Below are 15585 nucleotides of genomic sequence, written 5' to 3' on the forward strand. Positions count from 1 at the left end.
GGAAGCTAAGAGCCTGAGAAAAATTCGCCCAATTTTTGGGAAAATGGGGAAATTCCCCCTAAGCATCGAATGATCTTAATGAAAATCTCACCATTAGATTCAGAATATTAGATAACCGTACTGTAGTTTTCAAGCTCCTTTATACAAAATGTGGAATTTTACGTTTTTCCTTGTTTTTACCAGAAGAAAGATCACACGTGCGTATTTATTTGTTTTTTTTTGCTAGGGGTGATCGTATCGAACTAGTGATTATGAAAGATCGGGAAAGGATTCATTTGATCGGAAATTAAAAGTTCCAGTGCTCTTTTTAAGTGACCAAAAATATTGGAAGGCAACTAGTTTCCCTCCATCGCCCCATTTTCCCCAAAATCACCCGATCAAAAAAATTTTATAGGCATTTTGTTCAGCATAGTCGAAAGATCTAATAACTATTTATTTGAGAAAGACTTGACCCCCACAGCCCCCGAGAGAAGGGCTATAAGCTATGATCTTTGCCCATTGTTTACATATAGTATTGGCTATTGGGAAGCATAAAGACATTTTCGGGGGGATTTTTCCGGCGGACTGGGTACTTGTTGGGGGAGGGGATTTTCCGTGAAGGAAGAGCCGGATTTTCCGGCATTAATTAAAAAGATGAGAAATTAATTTAAAAACAGTTTTTTCAACTGAAAGTAAGGAGGACCATTAAAACTTAAAATGAACAGAAATTATTACATATATGAGCGGGTCGTCCCCTCCTCAATACCTCGCTCTTTACACTAAAGCTTCTTTTTAGAACTTTTGAAAGGGCTTATTATTCTTATTTTTCATGAGTCGTTCTTAAAAAATTGAGACAAAAGGTCAAACTTTAGCGTAAAGAGCCAGGTATTAAGGAGGGGAAAACCCATCATAAACATAATAATTTCTATAAGTTTTAAGTTTCAATTTTGATCTTTACCTTAAGCTGAAAAAAGCTTTTTTTATTTAATCTTATAAAAGAACTGATCAAACAGTTCGTGGTAACGAACTGTAGTAAGGAGCGACCCGGCTCAATAGTAACCAAAACTTTTGGTATCAATAGCTACATCAAAAGAATCACATTTTAATGCTGATTTTAAATATATAAGTTTCATCAAGTTTAGTTTTACCCATCAAAAGTTACGAGCCTGAGAAAATTTGCCTTATTTAAGAAAATAGGGGGAAACACCCCCTAAAAGTCGTAGGATCTTAACGAAAATGACACCATCAGATTCAGCGTATCAGAGAACCCTACAATAGAAGTTTCAAGCTCCTATCTACAAAAATGTGGAATTTTGTATTTTTTGCCAGAAGACAAATCACGGGTGCGTGTTTATTTGTTTTTTTTTTTGTTTTTTTTTTCCCAGGGCTCATCGTATCGACCAAGTGGTCCTAGAATGTCGCAAGAGGGCTCATTCTAACGGAAATGAAAAGTTCTAGTGCCCTTTTAAAGTGACCAAAAAAATTAGAGGGCATCTAGGCCCCCTCCCACGCTCATTTTTTCCCAAAGTAAACGGATTAAAATTTTGAGATAGCCATTTTGTTCAGCATAGTCGAAAACCATAATAACTATGTCTTTGGGGATGACTTACTCCCCCACAATCCCTGGGGGAGGGGCTGCAAGTTACAAACTTTGACCAGTGTTTACATATAGTAATGGTTATTGGGAAGTGTACAGACATTTTCAAGGGGATTTTATTTTGTTTGGGGGTGGAGCTAAGGAAAGGGGGCTATGTTGGAGGATCTTTCCTTGGAGGAATCTGTCATGGGGGAAGAAAAATTCAATGAAAAGGGCGCAGGATTCTCTAGCATTACTATAAGAAGACAATGAAAAATAAACATGAAAACGGTTTTTCAAATGAAAGGAAGAAGTAGCATTGAAACTTAAAACGAACAGAGATTATTCTGCATATGAGGGGTTCTAAAAATACTTTAGCATAAAGAGTGAGGTATTTAGGAGGAGATAAATACCTTGCTCTTTATGCTAAAGTATTTTTAGTAATTTCAACTATTTATTCTACGGCCTTTCTGATTCAGGGGTCATACTTAAAGAATTGGGACAAAACTTACGATTTAGTGTAAAGAGCGAGGTATTAACGAGGGTACAAACCCCTCCGTATACATAATAAAAATATAAGGTTATGAAAGTTTGTTACGTAAGTTAATTCTTAAGTTACGTATATTTTTTACTAATAAAAACGTTCGTTAAAAATTAAAAGTTCTAGTTGCCTTTTTAAGTAACAAAAAAATTGGAGGGCAACTAGGCCTCCTTCTCCACCCCTTATTTCTCAAAATCGTCTGCTCAAAAGTAAGAGAAAGCCATTTATCCAAAAAAAGAATTAATATACAAATTTCATTTTAATAATTTATGTGCGGAGAGCCAAAACCAAACATGCATTAATTCAAAAATGTTCAGAAATTAAATAAAAAAAAACCTAATTTTTTTAGCTGAAAGTAAGGAGCGACATTAAAACTTAAAACGAACAGAAATTACTCCGTATATGAAATGGGTTGTCCCTTCCGCAATGCCTCGCTCTTTACGCTAAAGTTTGACTCTTTGCCACAATTCTACTTTTTAAAACAATTAAAAGCTTTAGCGTAAAGAGCGAGGGATTGCGGAGGGGACAACCCATTTCATATACGGAGTAATTTCTGTTCGTTTTAAGTTTTAATGTCGCTCCTTACTTTCAGCTAAAAAAATTAGTTTTTTTATTATTTAATCTAATAAAAGAACTGTTAATAAAAGAACTGATAAGGTTTAAAGGAGGCGGAGTCATACTTCTCTCCAGATGTTGTTGCATTTTCGGTATCTATCTAGATTTATCTTTCTTCCTTAGTTAATTCAAAGAAGTTTAGAGGGCTTTTCATCTTTCGGAAAATAAGGAAAAATGTGATTGGGCTGCAAAAATACTTCATAAAAAATACCAATGAGGTTAAGGGACACTTTTTAAACGGAAGTAGCCTATAGGCCAGAAATATCCTTTTTTCCCTGTACCTTCAACTTCATACTCTCGAAATCAAAAATAAACATTTAGACTTTTCCATGATTTTGGATAACCATGTATGTTAATCAAATAAATGTTTTTGAAGTCGACTCTTCCTAGCACTGTAATTTATATATTACGATATTTAAAAAAGCGGTAAATTAGGCCCAATATTAAATTGGATGCAGGTAATCCTTTGAGATTTTTAATTCAATAATGGCTTGTTCAAAAGCTGGATATTTTTCAGTAAAATCTAAAATTAGTTTCTAGTCAATATAACCGTAGAGATGTTTCAGGAATTGTTGAAGTGTTTTAAAAAGATTTAATCTTTTTCTTGGCAACAATACAACGAATGTCCTGGCTTTATTTTTGTTGGTTGCTGTCAGCGTTTTCCAGAAAGTTATAATGCTTTTCATTGAGAACTGGTCTTGCAAATATTTAATTCCCTTACTTATTTCTAACCAAAAGTATGGGGTCCAACTTTTGTCTCTTAACTTCTCAGAAAGTTGTTTCATCCGCTTTAATATTAAACCCCTCGATATAAGCTGTCATTTTCTTACGGCTGTTTAATACATTACAACCCTTAAAACTTAATTTTGCAATGAATGTACTATAGCTCCAAACAGTTGATTCCAGGTTCACCATATTGTGAATAAAACCACTTTGAAATTAAAATTAAGTTCGAAATTATTATCATTTGAAATTAAGTTCGTTCATATTGTGAATTTCAAAATGCTGTACCTAGCTGTATTTATCCCCCTCCTCCTGAGTTTATTTCGAAAAGTTGGTAGACATTTTTTCGAAAACCATTTTTAAAATCTATATATATAAAAATAAGTTGTCTGTGGATGGATGGATGGATGTGTCAGGTGACGTCACCTGAAAAAACTGGATCAGGTGACGTCAAAACTGAAAAAACTAAAAAAAGGCAAAAACTACAAAAAAAAACTAAAAACTAATAAAAAAAACAAAAACTACAAAAAAAAACTAAAAACTAATAAAAAAGCTAAAAAACTAAAAAAACTAAAAAAAGGCAAAAACTACAAAAAAAAACTAAAAACTAATAAAAAAAATAAAAAAGCTAAAAAACTAAAAAAACTAAAAAAACTAAAAAAAGGTAAAAAACTAAAAAAACTAAAAACTAAAAAAAACTAAAAAAAAAAGGAAAAAACTGAAAAATAAGCTAAAATAAAGGTAAAAACCAATAAAAAACTAAAAAAAAACTGAAAAAACTAAAAAAAGGCAAAAACTACAAAAAAAAACTAAAAACTAATAAAAAAAGTAAAAAAGCTAAAAAACTAAAAAAACTAAAAAAACTAAAAAAAGGTAAAAAACTAAAAAAAATAAAAAATAAAAAAAAATAAAAAAAAGGAAAAAACTGAAAAATAAGCTAAAATAAAGGTAAAAACCAATAAAAAACTAAAAAGAAAAAAAGGAAAAAACTAAAAAAAATTTTCATCTAAAAAACTAAAAAAAACTAAAAAAGGGAAAAACTAAAAGAACTAAAAAAGAAAAAAATAAATGACGACACTCAAAGAGAAAGCGACCAGGACAAAAGGAATGTTCGATTAGCAATCAACAAAGCACCGGGACACAGGGAGTATAAATGACGACCAGGACATAAGTAAAAAAAAAAAACTATCTATATATATAAAAATAAGTTGTCTGTGGATCTGTGGATCGTGGATCAGGTGACATCACCTGAAAAAACTGGATCAGGTCACGTCAAAACTGAAAAAACTAAAAAAAGGCAAAAACTACAAAAAAAACTAAAAACTAATAAAAAAAATAAAAAAGCTAAAAAACTAAAAAAACTAAAAAAAGGCAAAAACTACAAAAAAAACTAAAAACTAATAAAAAAGCTAAAAAACTAAAAAAACTAAAAAAAAGGCAAAAACTACAAAAAAAACTAAAAACTAATAAAAAAAATAAAAAAGCTAAAAAACTAAAAAAACTAAAAAAACTAAAAAAAGGTAAAAAACTAAAAAAACTAAAAACTAAAAAAAAACTAAAAAAAGGAAAAAACTGAAAAATAAGCTAAAATAAAGGTAAAAACCAATAAAAAACTAAAAAAAAAACTGAAAAAACTAAAAAAAGGCAAAAACTACAAAAAAACTAAAAACTAATAAAAAAAGTAAAAAAGCTAAAAAACTAAAAAAACTAAAAAAACTAAAAAAACTAAAAAAAGGTAAAAAACTAAAAAAAATAAAAAATAAAAAAAAACGAAAAAAAAGGAAAAAACTGAAAAATAAGCTAACATAAAGGTAAAAACCAATAAAAAACTAAAAAGAAAAAAAGGAAAAAACTAAAAAAAATTTTCATCTAAAAAACTAAAAAAAACTAAAAAAGGTAAAAACTAAAAGAACTAAAAAAGAAAAAAATAAATGACGACACTCAAAGAGAAAGCGACCAGGACAAAAGGAATGTTCGATTAGCAATCAACAAAGCACCGGGACACAGGGAGTATAAATGACGACCAGGACATAAGTAAAAAAAAAAATTAACAAAACTAAAAAGAAGGTAAAAACTACAAAAAAACTAAAAAGAAAAAAAAACTAAAAACTAATAAAAAAACTAAAAAATCTAAAAATCTAAATAAACTAAAAAAGAAAAAAAAAGGAAAAAAATAAAGGAGAAAAACAAAACTAAAAAACGAATGTATATACAGACCGGTACACCGGGATACAAATGACGACCGGGACACAGGGAATATAAATGACGACCGGGACACAGGGACACAACTACAACGGGGACACCGGGGGAAACAGGGGGATATAAATGACGACCGGGACAAAAAAACTAAAAAGAAAAAAAACTAAAAACTAATAAAAAACTAAAAAATCTAAAAATCTAAATAAGCTAAAAAAGAAAAAAAAAGGAAAAAAATAAAGGAGAAAAACAAAACTAAAAAACGAATGTATATACAGACCGGGACACCGGGATACAAATGACGACCGGGACACAGGGAATATAAATGACGACCGGGACACAGGGACACAACTACAACGGGGACACCGGGGGAAACAGGGGGATGTAAATGACGACCGGGACACCGGGACAGGGAATGGTCGATTAGCAATCATATATCTATCTATATTCACAGGTGGGACATAGGGACACAACTACAATGGCGCGTAACTATTATGGCGCGTAACGACTTACGCGCGCGGGGGGGCTTGGGGGGGGCGCGAAGCGCCCCCACCAACTAGGTGTTGGGGTGGCGCGAAGCGCCACCCCAACAGCTAGTATAGAATAAATTTAATAAATTTTTGGTTGCTTTAGAACGTGTATATTTGTTGCAGATGATAGCCAAAATGTTACCTAAGTTTCAGGGACTTGTAATAGAATTAATATATTCGTAAAAAGTAGTATAGGTAGGAAATTGCTTTAAACATTATATTTAAATAGACAAAACATTCAGTCTAAGCGATTCGAATAAAAACTTCAAGAATGTATCTGCCGTTACGTAATTAAATTTTGAAATTGCGTAATTAAATGAAAAGCACATTAGAAGGCATGGTCTAACCTAAGGAAGAAGTGTTAAAACTAAAACTTCACGACACTTGAGAGATATATTCTTTGACGTAGACGGAGGCAGGTTACCCCTAGTAATTCAAAATGTGTTAGGTGGAACTTTTTGTAAATACCGGATTCTTACGTTCCCCCCTCAAGATCATTGCATAAAATCAATTTGTTTAATCAATCTTTTAATATTTTGGTTTACAATTGATATATTTAAAATTTTCTTACTTACAAAAATATATTGCCCTCCCAGTTTATAAAAATAGTTGAAAAATCAATCCTTTTGGTGAAACCATGTCTCAAAAGGCTTAAAAATTATCCTAGATAAAGCAGAACTTGCATTAATAAACATTGAGAATGTTTGAAAATCCTTTTAAAATTCTTCATCCTCTTGTAATATTCTTTGTATTGCAACATAGCAACATTTGAACCAGCACAGCCGAGGTACTTGCAAACAAAACTTAAGGCTTAAAAGAACAAGATAGTTCCAGAAAAAGGAATTGTTCAAGAGCAATATCTCTATTTATCTATTCTTTCCTAATTCGATAAACTGTTCTTGGGAGAAGATGATTGTCCTGAGAGCAAGTAGCTAGGAATACTTTCCCTAATGTTTTCAGTAACGATTTAGAATAGATTTTAATACATAAATTAGAAGACAGAAAGAGACGAGAACTGGGGAAAAGAAAAAAAGAGAGAGAAAAAGATAGAATTAACCAAATTTATATGCCTGGATGTAGTGAAATTTTGAGAACAGGGGTTTGAGTCCTGGTATCGCTGGTTATTTGGCTTCAAACAGGGGTCAATGATGTGACTCTGTAAGCTCAGCCAGTATTGACTCAGTTCAAAATAGGTACCTGGAGAGATCCTGTGGAAAAACATGAGAAGCGTCGAATGACTTGCCCCCAACGACGCGCTGCACTCTCGACCAAAGCCACCGAAACAGAAGAACATTACCTGCGCAACGCAGATCGTTGGTCAGATCCGAAACGTTTTTTTTTAGTAAATATATAGTGAAAATAATGTGCCTGACATATATATTTATATACAAACACCAGTAACCATCTTTTGGTTTCAAATAAAAAGTTCGAGAAAACAAATTAAAACAATATGAGTTTCCATCATAGGCACTACTGTACAATTGAACTAATGGTACATAAAAATAATAAGAAACTAAGTTAAAGAAATTTTTCCAAAAATGAATTTAAAAAAAAAAAAATAAAGTGTAATACTAGACCAAAGACAGCCTGAAATGAAGTCAGATAATATTTCAAAGTTAAATTAACAGAAGTAATTATCAATGAATAAATGAGACCTAAAACGAACAAATATTGCCACAGAAAGGACAAGGGTCAAATCCCCCTAAGACTTCTAAAGGTCAGGGTGTCATTGGAGCTTGATTGAAAACACAATATAGCCTACTTAAATCGTTTACTCTTTTATATCGTTAATAAATTTAAATTAGCTTGTACATCTAGGAATGAATATAATTGCTTATTACACAGTCGATCTGCTTCCATCAATTTTTCTTGCACATGAAGTGACAGTAATTGCTGGCTTTAACCTTCCGGTTTTCATAGATGTAAGCCAAAGCCTTGTTTTCAGGCCACTCATGTCCAACACAGAGTTCGACAGGGGTTGTGCTGATTATCTTTTTGAGTGCCGTGTCCAACACGGCAAATATCTTCTCAGAACTCGTGTTCAACCATCTATCCTGGTGCGTTATAATTTTGAGAAACTCGTGTCCAACACTCTTGGAACCCGTAAGATGAAACCATTTTAAAGTTTTACTGGGTTGAACACAAAGAACCTAGGAACTGGTTTTGTCGAACCCATTTCAAACCTGATGTCTGAAAACACAACTCAAGTGCTTTACTAAGACTCCAACACGTTTTCAAGTACTCCAATACGGAGTTCACCACGGGTTGTGCAGATTATCGTTTTGAGTGCCGTATTCAACACTGGCAAATGTCTTCTTAGAACTCGTGTTCAACTATCCTATCCAGGCGCTTTATAATTTTGAGGAATCCGTGTCCAACACTCTTGGAATCCGTAAGACAAAACAGTTTTAAAGTTTTACTGAGTTGAACACAGATAACCTGGAAACTGGTTTTTTCGAACCCGTGTCAAACTGAAGACACAACTCAAGTGCTTTTATGAAGCAAATAACAGCTGTCACCTTTGCAAGGATCTGCGGGAAAAAAAAAATCAAATCCCCTGATCACTCTTTATGAGAACTGAGTGGATTTCATGCCTTTGATATACAAAGAAATAGAATATGAGATAGAGGTCAAACGGAATGAGAAATGACAGGGGTCATAGGTGCAGGTCAAATGTCTATGAGTTTTCTCAGACTACAACACCTACTTGGCACTAGAAAATAGATGATGCATCTGTCCCAACGGTTTTTCGTGAATCAGGAATTGACATTAAATGTCGTCTTTGAGCTTTGTTTTCAAAGACATGAAACATGTATTTTCGTTTCGAATTACTTTCGGGCTATAATTGAGGAATTTAAATATACTTCTTCTAAAAATTGTACAGAGCTATCTTTATAATTTGTCTCACAGACAGCGATAGCACTTGTTTTTACTTCATTGCGGACCATTTCAACAAAATGATTTTGATATGATTGAAATATTACTTGGTGAAAACAGTTTGAAATACTTTTTTCAAGAATACTAACAGGGGAAAGGAGGGGAGCCTCGTCTCTTTTATATAATACTAAAAATTGTACCAGCAAAAGTTACTTTCAGAGAATTGATGTTGAAACAGGTTTTTGGATCTCTATTATATGGGGCTCATACATGTTTACCTGTATTGCAGTTTCAGTTTCAGCTATTTTTTAGGACTTCATATCGCCTTTCCCCTCCCCTCTGGAACTCAACTTCACCAGGCCCTACATTATGGTACTCCATGTGCTGTGTAAAAAAAACTCATATTGTTCCATGCGTAAGGAGGCACATATAAAAATGAGAAAATTTTACGGAATAGCGAGAAAACATTTTCAATAGTGTTTTTCTTGATGCCACAAGGAAAACTGAGGAATTATTGAAGAAAGAAGGGAAAAGCCCAAATTTAATTTCATAATTAACAGAAATAAAAAAGAGAGGCTGTGAAAAAATGCAATAAGTGAAACGTATACTCTGTGATACAGAAGAAAATCTAAGTTTGTTCCCTTTGAACCTAGTCCCTTAACGCAGGAACGAAAATAGGCAAATATCGGAAGGATATATGGAAAAGAAAGAAGTTAGTTTAAGGGTGTTCAGGTAGAGAAGATAATAAATAAAACCTAATAGAGGAATATCTATTCTATTACCTTTCTTTCCTTTCATCCTATCACCTATCACGACATGTCAAAGCGTCCTTGTTCGAGAGCCAACTTCCTCGTAGAAACGGAAAACCAGAAAAATGACAAAAAAACCTCTAGCCAGAATTCAAGAAAGACTCGGAGCCATGGGGCTAGTATTTATAGACATGATAGGGGAAGAGGCATTGACTGGCCAAAGAACGCTGGTGAGAACGCAGTCGATGAAGCCACAACCAAAATGGTCGTCAGTTTTCAATCTGCGGTTCTTTGGCGCCAGGAAGGACTGTCCTGTTCAACAGCATATAGCTCCTGTCATTGTAAAAACAGTAAAAGTGTCATCTATCTTTGATCAACGTCATGAGCCATGTACTATCCTATCCCTAAATCTATATATATAAAAATAAGTTGTCTGGCTATCTGTCTGTGGATCAGGTGACGTCATGTTTCTGTGTTGACTGACGTCATGAAATAAGTAAGAAAAGAAAGCGTTCTGAGGAATCACAAGAACAGCAAGAAAACAGGCTTGCGGCTAAAGAACGCAAAACCGCGCAGTTAGATGAAAATCCACCTGGACAGCGAGAGTCAAAACATATCAAAACTGAAAATGATAGCGATGATGATTGGGTTTGGGATTTTGACTTGGATAAGGTCATCAATGCCTACCAGATTTAAGTTAAAAAAACAAAGGTTCGTCGATATGTACTTCATAGTGACGCTGAAAAATAAAGAAGAAAAAGAAAACTGAAAAAAGAAAAAAGGTAAAAAACTAAAAAAAAACTAAAAAGAAAAAAACACTCAAAGAGAAATTACAGACCAGGACACAAATGACGACCGAGACAGAGGGAATATAAGTGACGACCGGGAACCTCAAAGAGAAATTACAGACTGGGACACCCGGACACAAATCACGACCGGGACACAGGGAATATAAATGACGACCGGGACACAGGGACACAACTACAACGGGGACGCCGGGGGCACAGGCGGGATATATAAATGACGACCGGGACACAGGGATTGTTCGAATAGAAATTACAACCCGGGACAGCGGGACACAAATGACGACCGGGACACCGGGACACAGAGAATATAAATGACGACCGGGACACTCAAAGAGAAATTACAAACTGGGACACCGGGACACAAACGACGACCGGGACACAGGGAATATAAATGACGACCGGGACACAGGGACACATCATTAGAATAATGAGGTATAGATCTGAATACGGATTGTTTTTCCCATGGACAATTATATGTTGCATGTTCAAGAGTCAGTAAACCTGACAATCTATTTATAAAAAACAAAGGTTCGTCGATATGTACTTCATAGTGACGCTGAAAAATAAAGAAGAAAAAGAAAACTGAAAAAAGAAAAAAGGTAAAAAACTAAAAAAAAAACTAAAAAGAAAAAACACTCAAAGAGAAATTATAGACCGGGACACAAATGACGACCGAGACAGAGGGAATATAAGTGACGACCGGGAACCTCAAAGAGAAATTACAGACTGGGACACCCGGACACAAATCACGACCGGGACACAGGGAATATAAATGACGACCGGGACACAGGGACACAACTACAACGGGGACGCCGGGGGCACAGGCGGGATATATAAATGACGACCGGGACACAGGGATTGTTCGAATAGAAATTACAGACCGAAACACCGGGACACAAATGACGACCGGGACACCGGGACACAGGGAGTATAAATGACGACCGGGACACTCAAAGAGAAATTACAAACTGGGACACCGGGACACTTATGACGACCGGGACACAGGGAATATAAATGACGACCGGGACACAGGGACACATCATTAGAATAATGAGGTATAGATCTGAATACGGATTGTTTTTCCCATGGACAATTATATGTTGCATGTTCAAGAGTCAGTAAACCTGACAATCTATTTATATGCACAGACAATGGGACAGCGAAGAATGTTGTATATTCGCATGTTTTACGTAGTTAAAAACATATATTTATATCTATCTCTATTCACAGGTGGGACACAGGGACACAACTACAATGGCGCGTAACTAATATGGCGCGTAACGACTTACGCGCGCAGGGGGGCTTGGGGGGGCGCGAAGCGCCACCCCAACAGCTAGTATCTAATACTTTTTTATTTGGATTTTTATTTGTAAATAAAGCAGCAAAACTTTCGTTCTATATTATCTCAATCTTCAGGTCAACTATAGTATTCCAAGGTAGTCTCTGGAGTTTTTTTTTAGAATTAAAAGTAGAAATACTGATCAGCCCCAATTTTGCAGTCCTACCCAGCAGACCAGTCAAAATTCTAAATAAACTTGAACTAATTTTTTGTACTAGATTAACATTTGGATGTAACCAAAAATCCAAAAGTAAAAAACCAGAACTAAAACCAGGCCTCAAAATTGTTGTTAGTTTGACTCACTGTATTCTAAATAAGGTTTTCTTTTTAAAATCTTGGTTAAATGAAAATAAAACATTTGGTTTTCACTTTTTCACTATTGATTAAGAAACGAAGGGCTGGTCATGCGTGAAGTGGGGACTTCTCTCGCATGCTACCTTATTCTCTGCAACAAATTCGTGGTATTATTGTGTTATTTTCTATAGTTTCTTTTTTATATGATTTCTTTCTCTCGAAGCCCCCCAACCCCATCACAAAGAAATTTTTATATATGCTCATGAAGGGTCGTTACCTTATCCCAAACTGTTCTTAATTCTTCCACAAGTAAGATTTTTGTTGAAAAGAAAACTACTCATTCGAGGGAGTCCAAGTCTTTCTTACACGTGTCTCTTTTTTCTATTTCACAATGTTTATTCATAAGGTTCTGAAGGGCTGTATGCATATTTTTGTTAAAAGAGAGGAATTCTGTTCCTGACTTAAACACTCCCTGAAGAGAAAGCTTTTTGATCCTTCCAAAGCAAGATTTACAAAAAGGTGGACCAACTTAATAAGACGAAAGATAACCGTAAACTTGCCTAAATAGCCACGTGAAAATTTCCTAGCTAATTTGACTTTCAAGAGACAGTTATAGAGAGAGGAACTGGTTCTGTTTTGATGCTATATATCCTAACTTGGTGCAGCATATGTACCTACTCTATTTAAACGAGCAATAAGTGTGTATTCATGTATTCCTTTATGTATAATTTTTTTTTTTTTTTTTTTTTTTTTTTTTTTTTTTTTTTTTTGGAAAATTGGCATCCTGGGATTTTATAGCCTGCAAAAACGATCTGCATATGGAACGAGTTTGATAAACTTCCTTTAGTGCTTTAACTTTGGAAAAATCCAAATGATTGACGTCATAAATATGAGCGCATTTCAAGATAATATATTATGCCCCCTCCCCAGGAGTGATTGTACCGTTTTGATCATTCACGACGCATGCAATATTACAAAAGGAACATAGCTAAGTACTACTACGACTATTACTTCTGCTGCAAACACTACTTTTAAGATTATGGGTATTAAGGCAAAACTTCCAGAAAATGTTGAGGAGGACGTTGAACTGAATAAAAATAAACTACAAGCATGCACGTCGTCAGAAGGAAGTAAAAACAATATCTCAGAAACGGTTAAGAAAATCAAGTTGGAACTTTCAGGCATGCTGAGGGAGACTTTGAACTAACAAAAGCCATTATGTGCATACTATTACTACCATAGCTGCTACTACTATAGAAGGCTAAGGCTATCAGGGGGAAGGGTTTTGGGGAACAATAAGGTGGGTGTCAAACTAAATCAAAATATACCATGTGCAGGCAGGTTGTAAAAAAAGGCGTCTCGGCAATATCTAAGGAATGGCTTGGAGTACTAAGTGGAAACTTTCAGGGCATGTGGAAGGGGATGTAAAGCAGCCAAAAGGCAGTATGCGCATGCTGCAACTACTACTATTGTTACTAATACTACTGCTGCTACTGCTACTACCATTGCTGTTACTGCTGCTACTACTACTACTAAGACTATAAGGGTGAAAGATTCAGAGAATATAGAGAGGATATTAATAAAATCAAAAGACACTATAAACGTTTTATACCATACAGAGTTTAATTTTTTAGTATAACTTGTTCAAAAAACCTAAAAACTACATTACTTCCATTACCTAACAAACTGCAAAAATTTCATTTACTTTATGTTATTGATTAAAGTAGTAAGAATGTACAAATAAAAACATATTTTGTCCTGAATCCACCTGATACTAAGAACATCCAAATGAAAATATTTTTTGCCCTTTGACTGTCTTGGATCTATTTTTACCTGAAAAGCAGTCATTTTCTACGACTTTTTTTCGGTTGTTTGAAAAGATTATGATGTTGTAAGACTAGTACCACATTTTGTGTCAGTGTCGTCACGTGAAATTAAATAAATAAAACTAATGTGTTAAATTTAACAACGCTTTTCGTCATTGAAACTTTAAACATAAACGATCTTTTGACTCCATAACACAACTATATCTTCAAATGAGAGCTTTGCCTTCTGCTACTACTTAGTGATATACATTTTCGGCTCCTTTTTACTGGCAAACCTGGCCTAGCTGTCTTAAAGCTTTGTAATTATTGTCGTGGTAAGCAGGATTGATTAACATTTTCTACAAAGCCTATCAGTTGATAGACGGTCAGACAAACAAGCACCTAAGACTAACCTCTGACAAATCTTCTGGAAAACACTTAAAATATTTGTTATATTGACGAACTTATGAAAGCATAACCAAACCATCAAGTTTGGGAGCGGCCAAAACAAAACAGAAACTACCACCAGATCTCTGAAAGCCTTTTTCTTGCTTAATGCACAGGCACTAGTATAGGACATTTATTGTATTCAGTCTTTAGTTATATTGTGATCCATCATCCACTTTCTGCACATCTCAACAGTTGCGCTAGTGAGAATTGGATTAGAGTGTTGTTGATTAAAATGCTCTTGAACTTATTTTTTCAATTGTATTTATTTACAGGGCAAAGGAAAGGTTACAACATACTGGCTGAATGGAGAAAACTAGACAATGAGAATTTCTTGAAAAGATCACTATAATAATGGCAAGCCTGTAGATAGAAGTCGCTGGATCCTATTATGAAAGCACAGTATTTGTTGTGAAAGCACCACGTAATGAGTGCCAAATTTTTACATTTTTTGATCTCATTCCATACTAAATATTTACGGATCAATAGCTTTTTAGTTTTTCACTTTATCTATATGTAAGGTCCTTTGAGGCGGATATTCATTTTTTTTTATCCGGGTGTCTAGTTCAAGAGACTCAATGCTAGATAATGACCTGAGTGGACAGAAGTAAACGGCTTAAAAAGAGCCCGAGGTGATTGGAATCTGGAGGGGACAGATGATCCCCTCCGACAGCCTAGATGATTCAACCTAGCTGTCAGAGGATTCAATGCCCAACAATGAAATCCCTCCAAGGAAAGACTCAAACCCACAAACTGTCGTGCTTTTTATCGGAATTAAACAAATGAAAATAAATTCAGTCCAAGGTTCACCTGAGTGCAGTTCTTCGGCAAAGTATCAGGCCGAAGGTACTTTCCCGTCCCTTTAATATTATAGCAATAGCCAACTTCAATTACTAGCCAAACCAAAATGTTGATGAAAAACGAAGTCTTGTCCACATTTGCAGACAGCGGCTGATTTTGTTATTTCTAAGTTTCTCAATACTGTACTGTTCTTCAGTTACTGACGTCGATGATCTGAACATGGATTCAATTGCGCTTCTCTTAAGGATAAAACAAATAGTTAAAATTCCTACAACTAGGAGAAACACCTCTCCTGACGTTCTTCTAA

The 15585-nt window shown here is 34.6% G+C and overlaps 1 protein-coding gene across 1 annotated transcript in view; it reads left to right on the top strand.

The window, feature by feature from the left end:
• The window catches only part of LOC136030909 (atrial natriuretic peptide receptor 1-like), a 259668-nt gene extending 244705 nt beyond the window's left edge, over nt 1-14963 (top strand). The window contains exon 18 of the mRNA XM_065710006.1: nt 14753-14963. Within this exon, the coding sequence (XP_065566078.1) occupies nt 14753-14797 (45 nt within the window). The 3' untranslated portion in view covers nt 14798-14963. The remainder of the gene's footprint in view (nt 1-14752) is intronic.
• The last annotated feature ends 622 nt before the right edge of the window (nt 14964-15585 follow it).

This window comes from Artemia franciscana, chromosome 9 (assembly GCF_032884065.1).
Source record: "Artemia franciscana chromosome 9, ASM3288406v1, whole genome shotgun sequence".
NCBI classification, from domain to species: Eukaryota; Metazoa; Arthropoda; class Branchiopoda; order Anostraca; family Artemiidae; genus Artemia; species Artemia franciscana.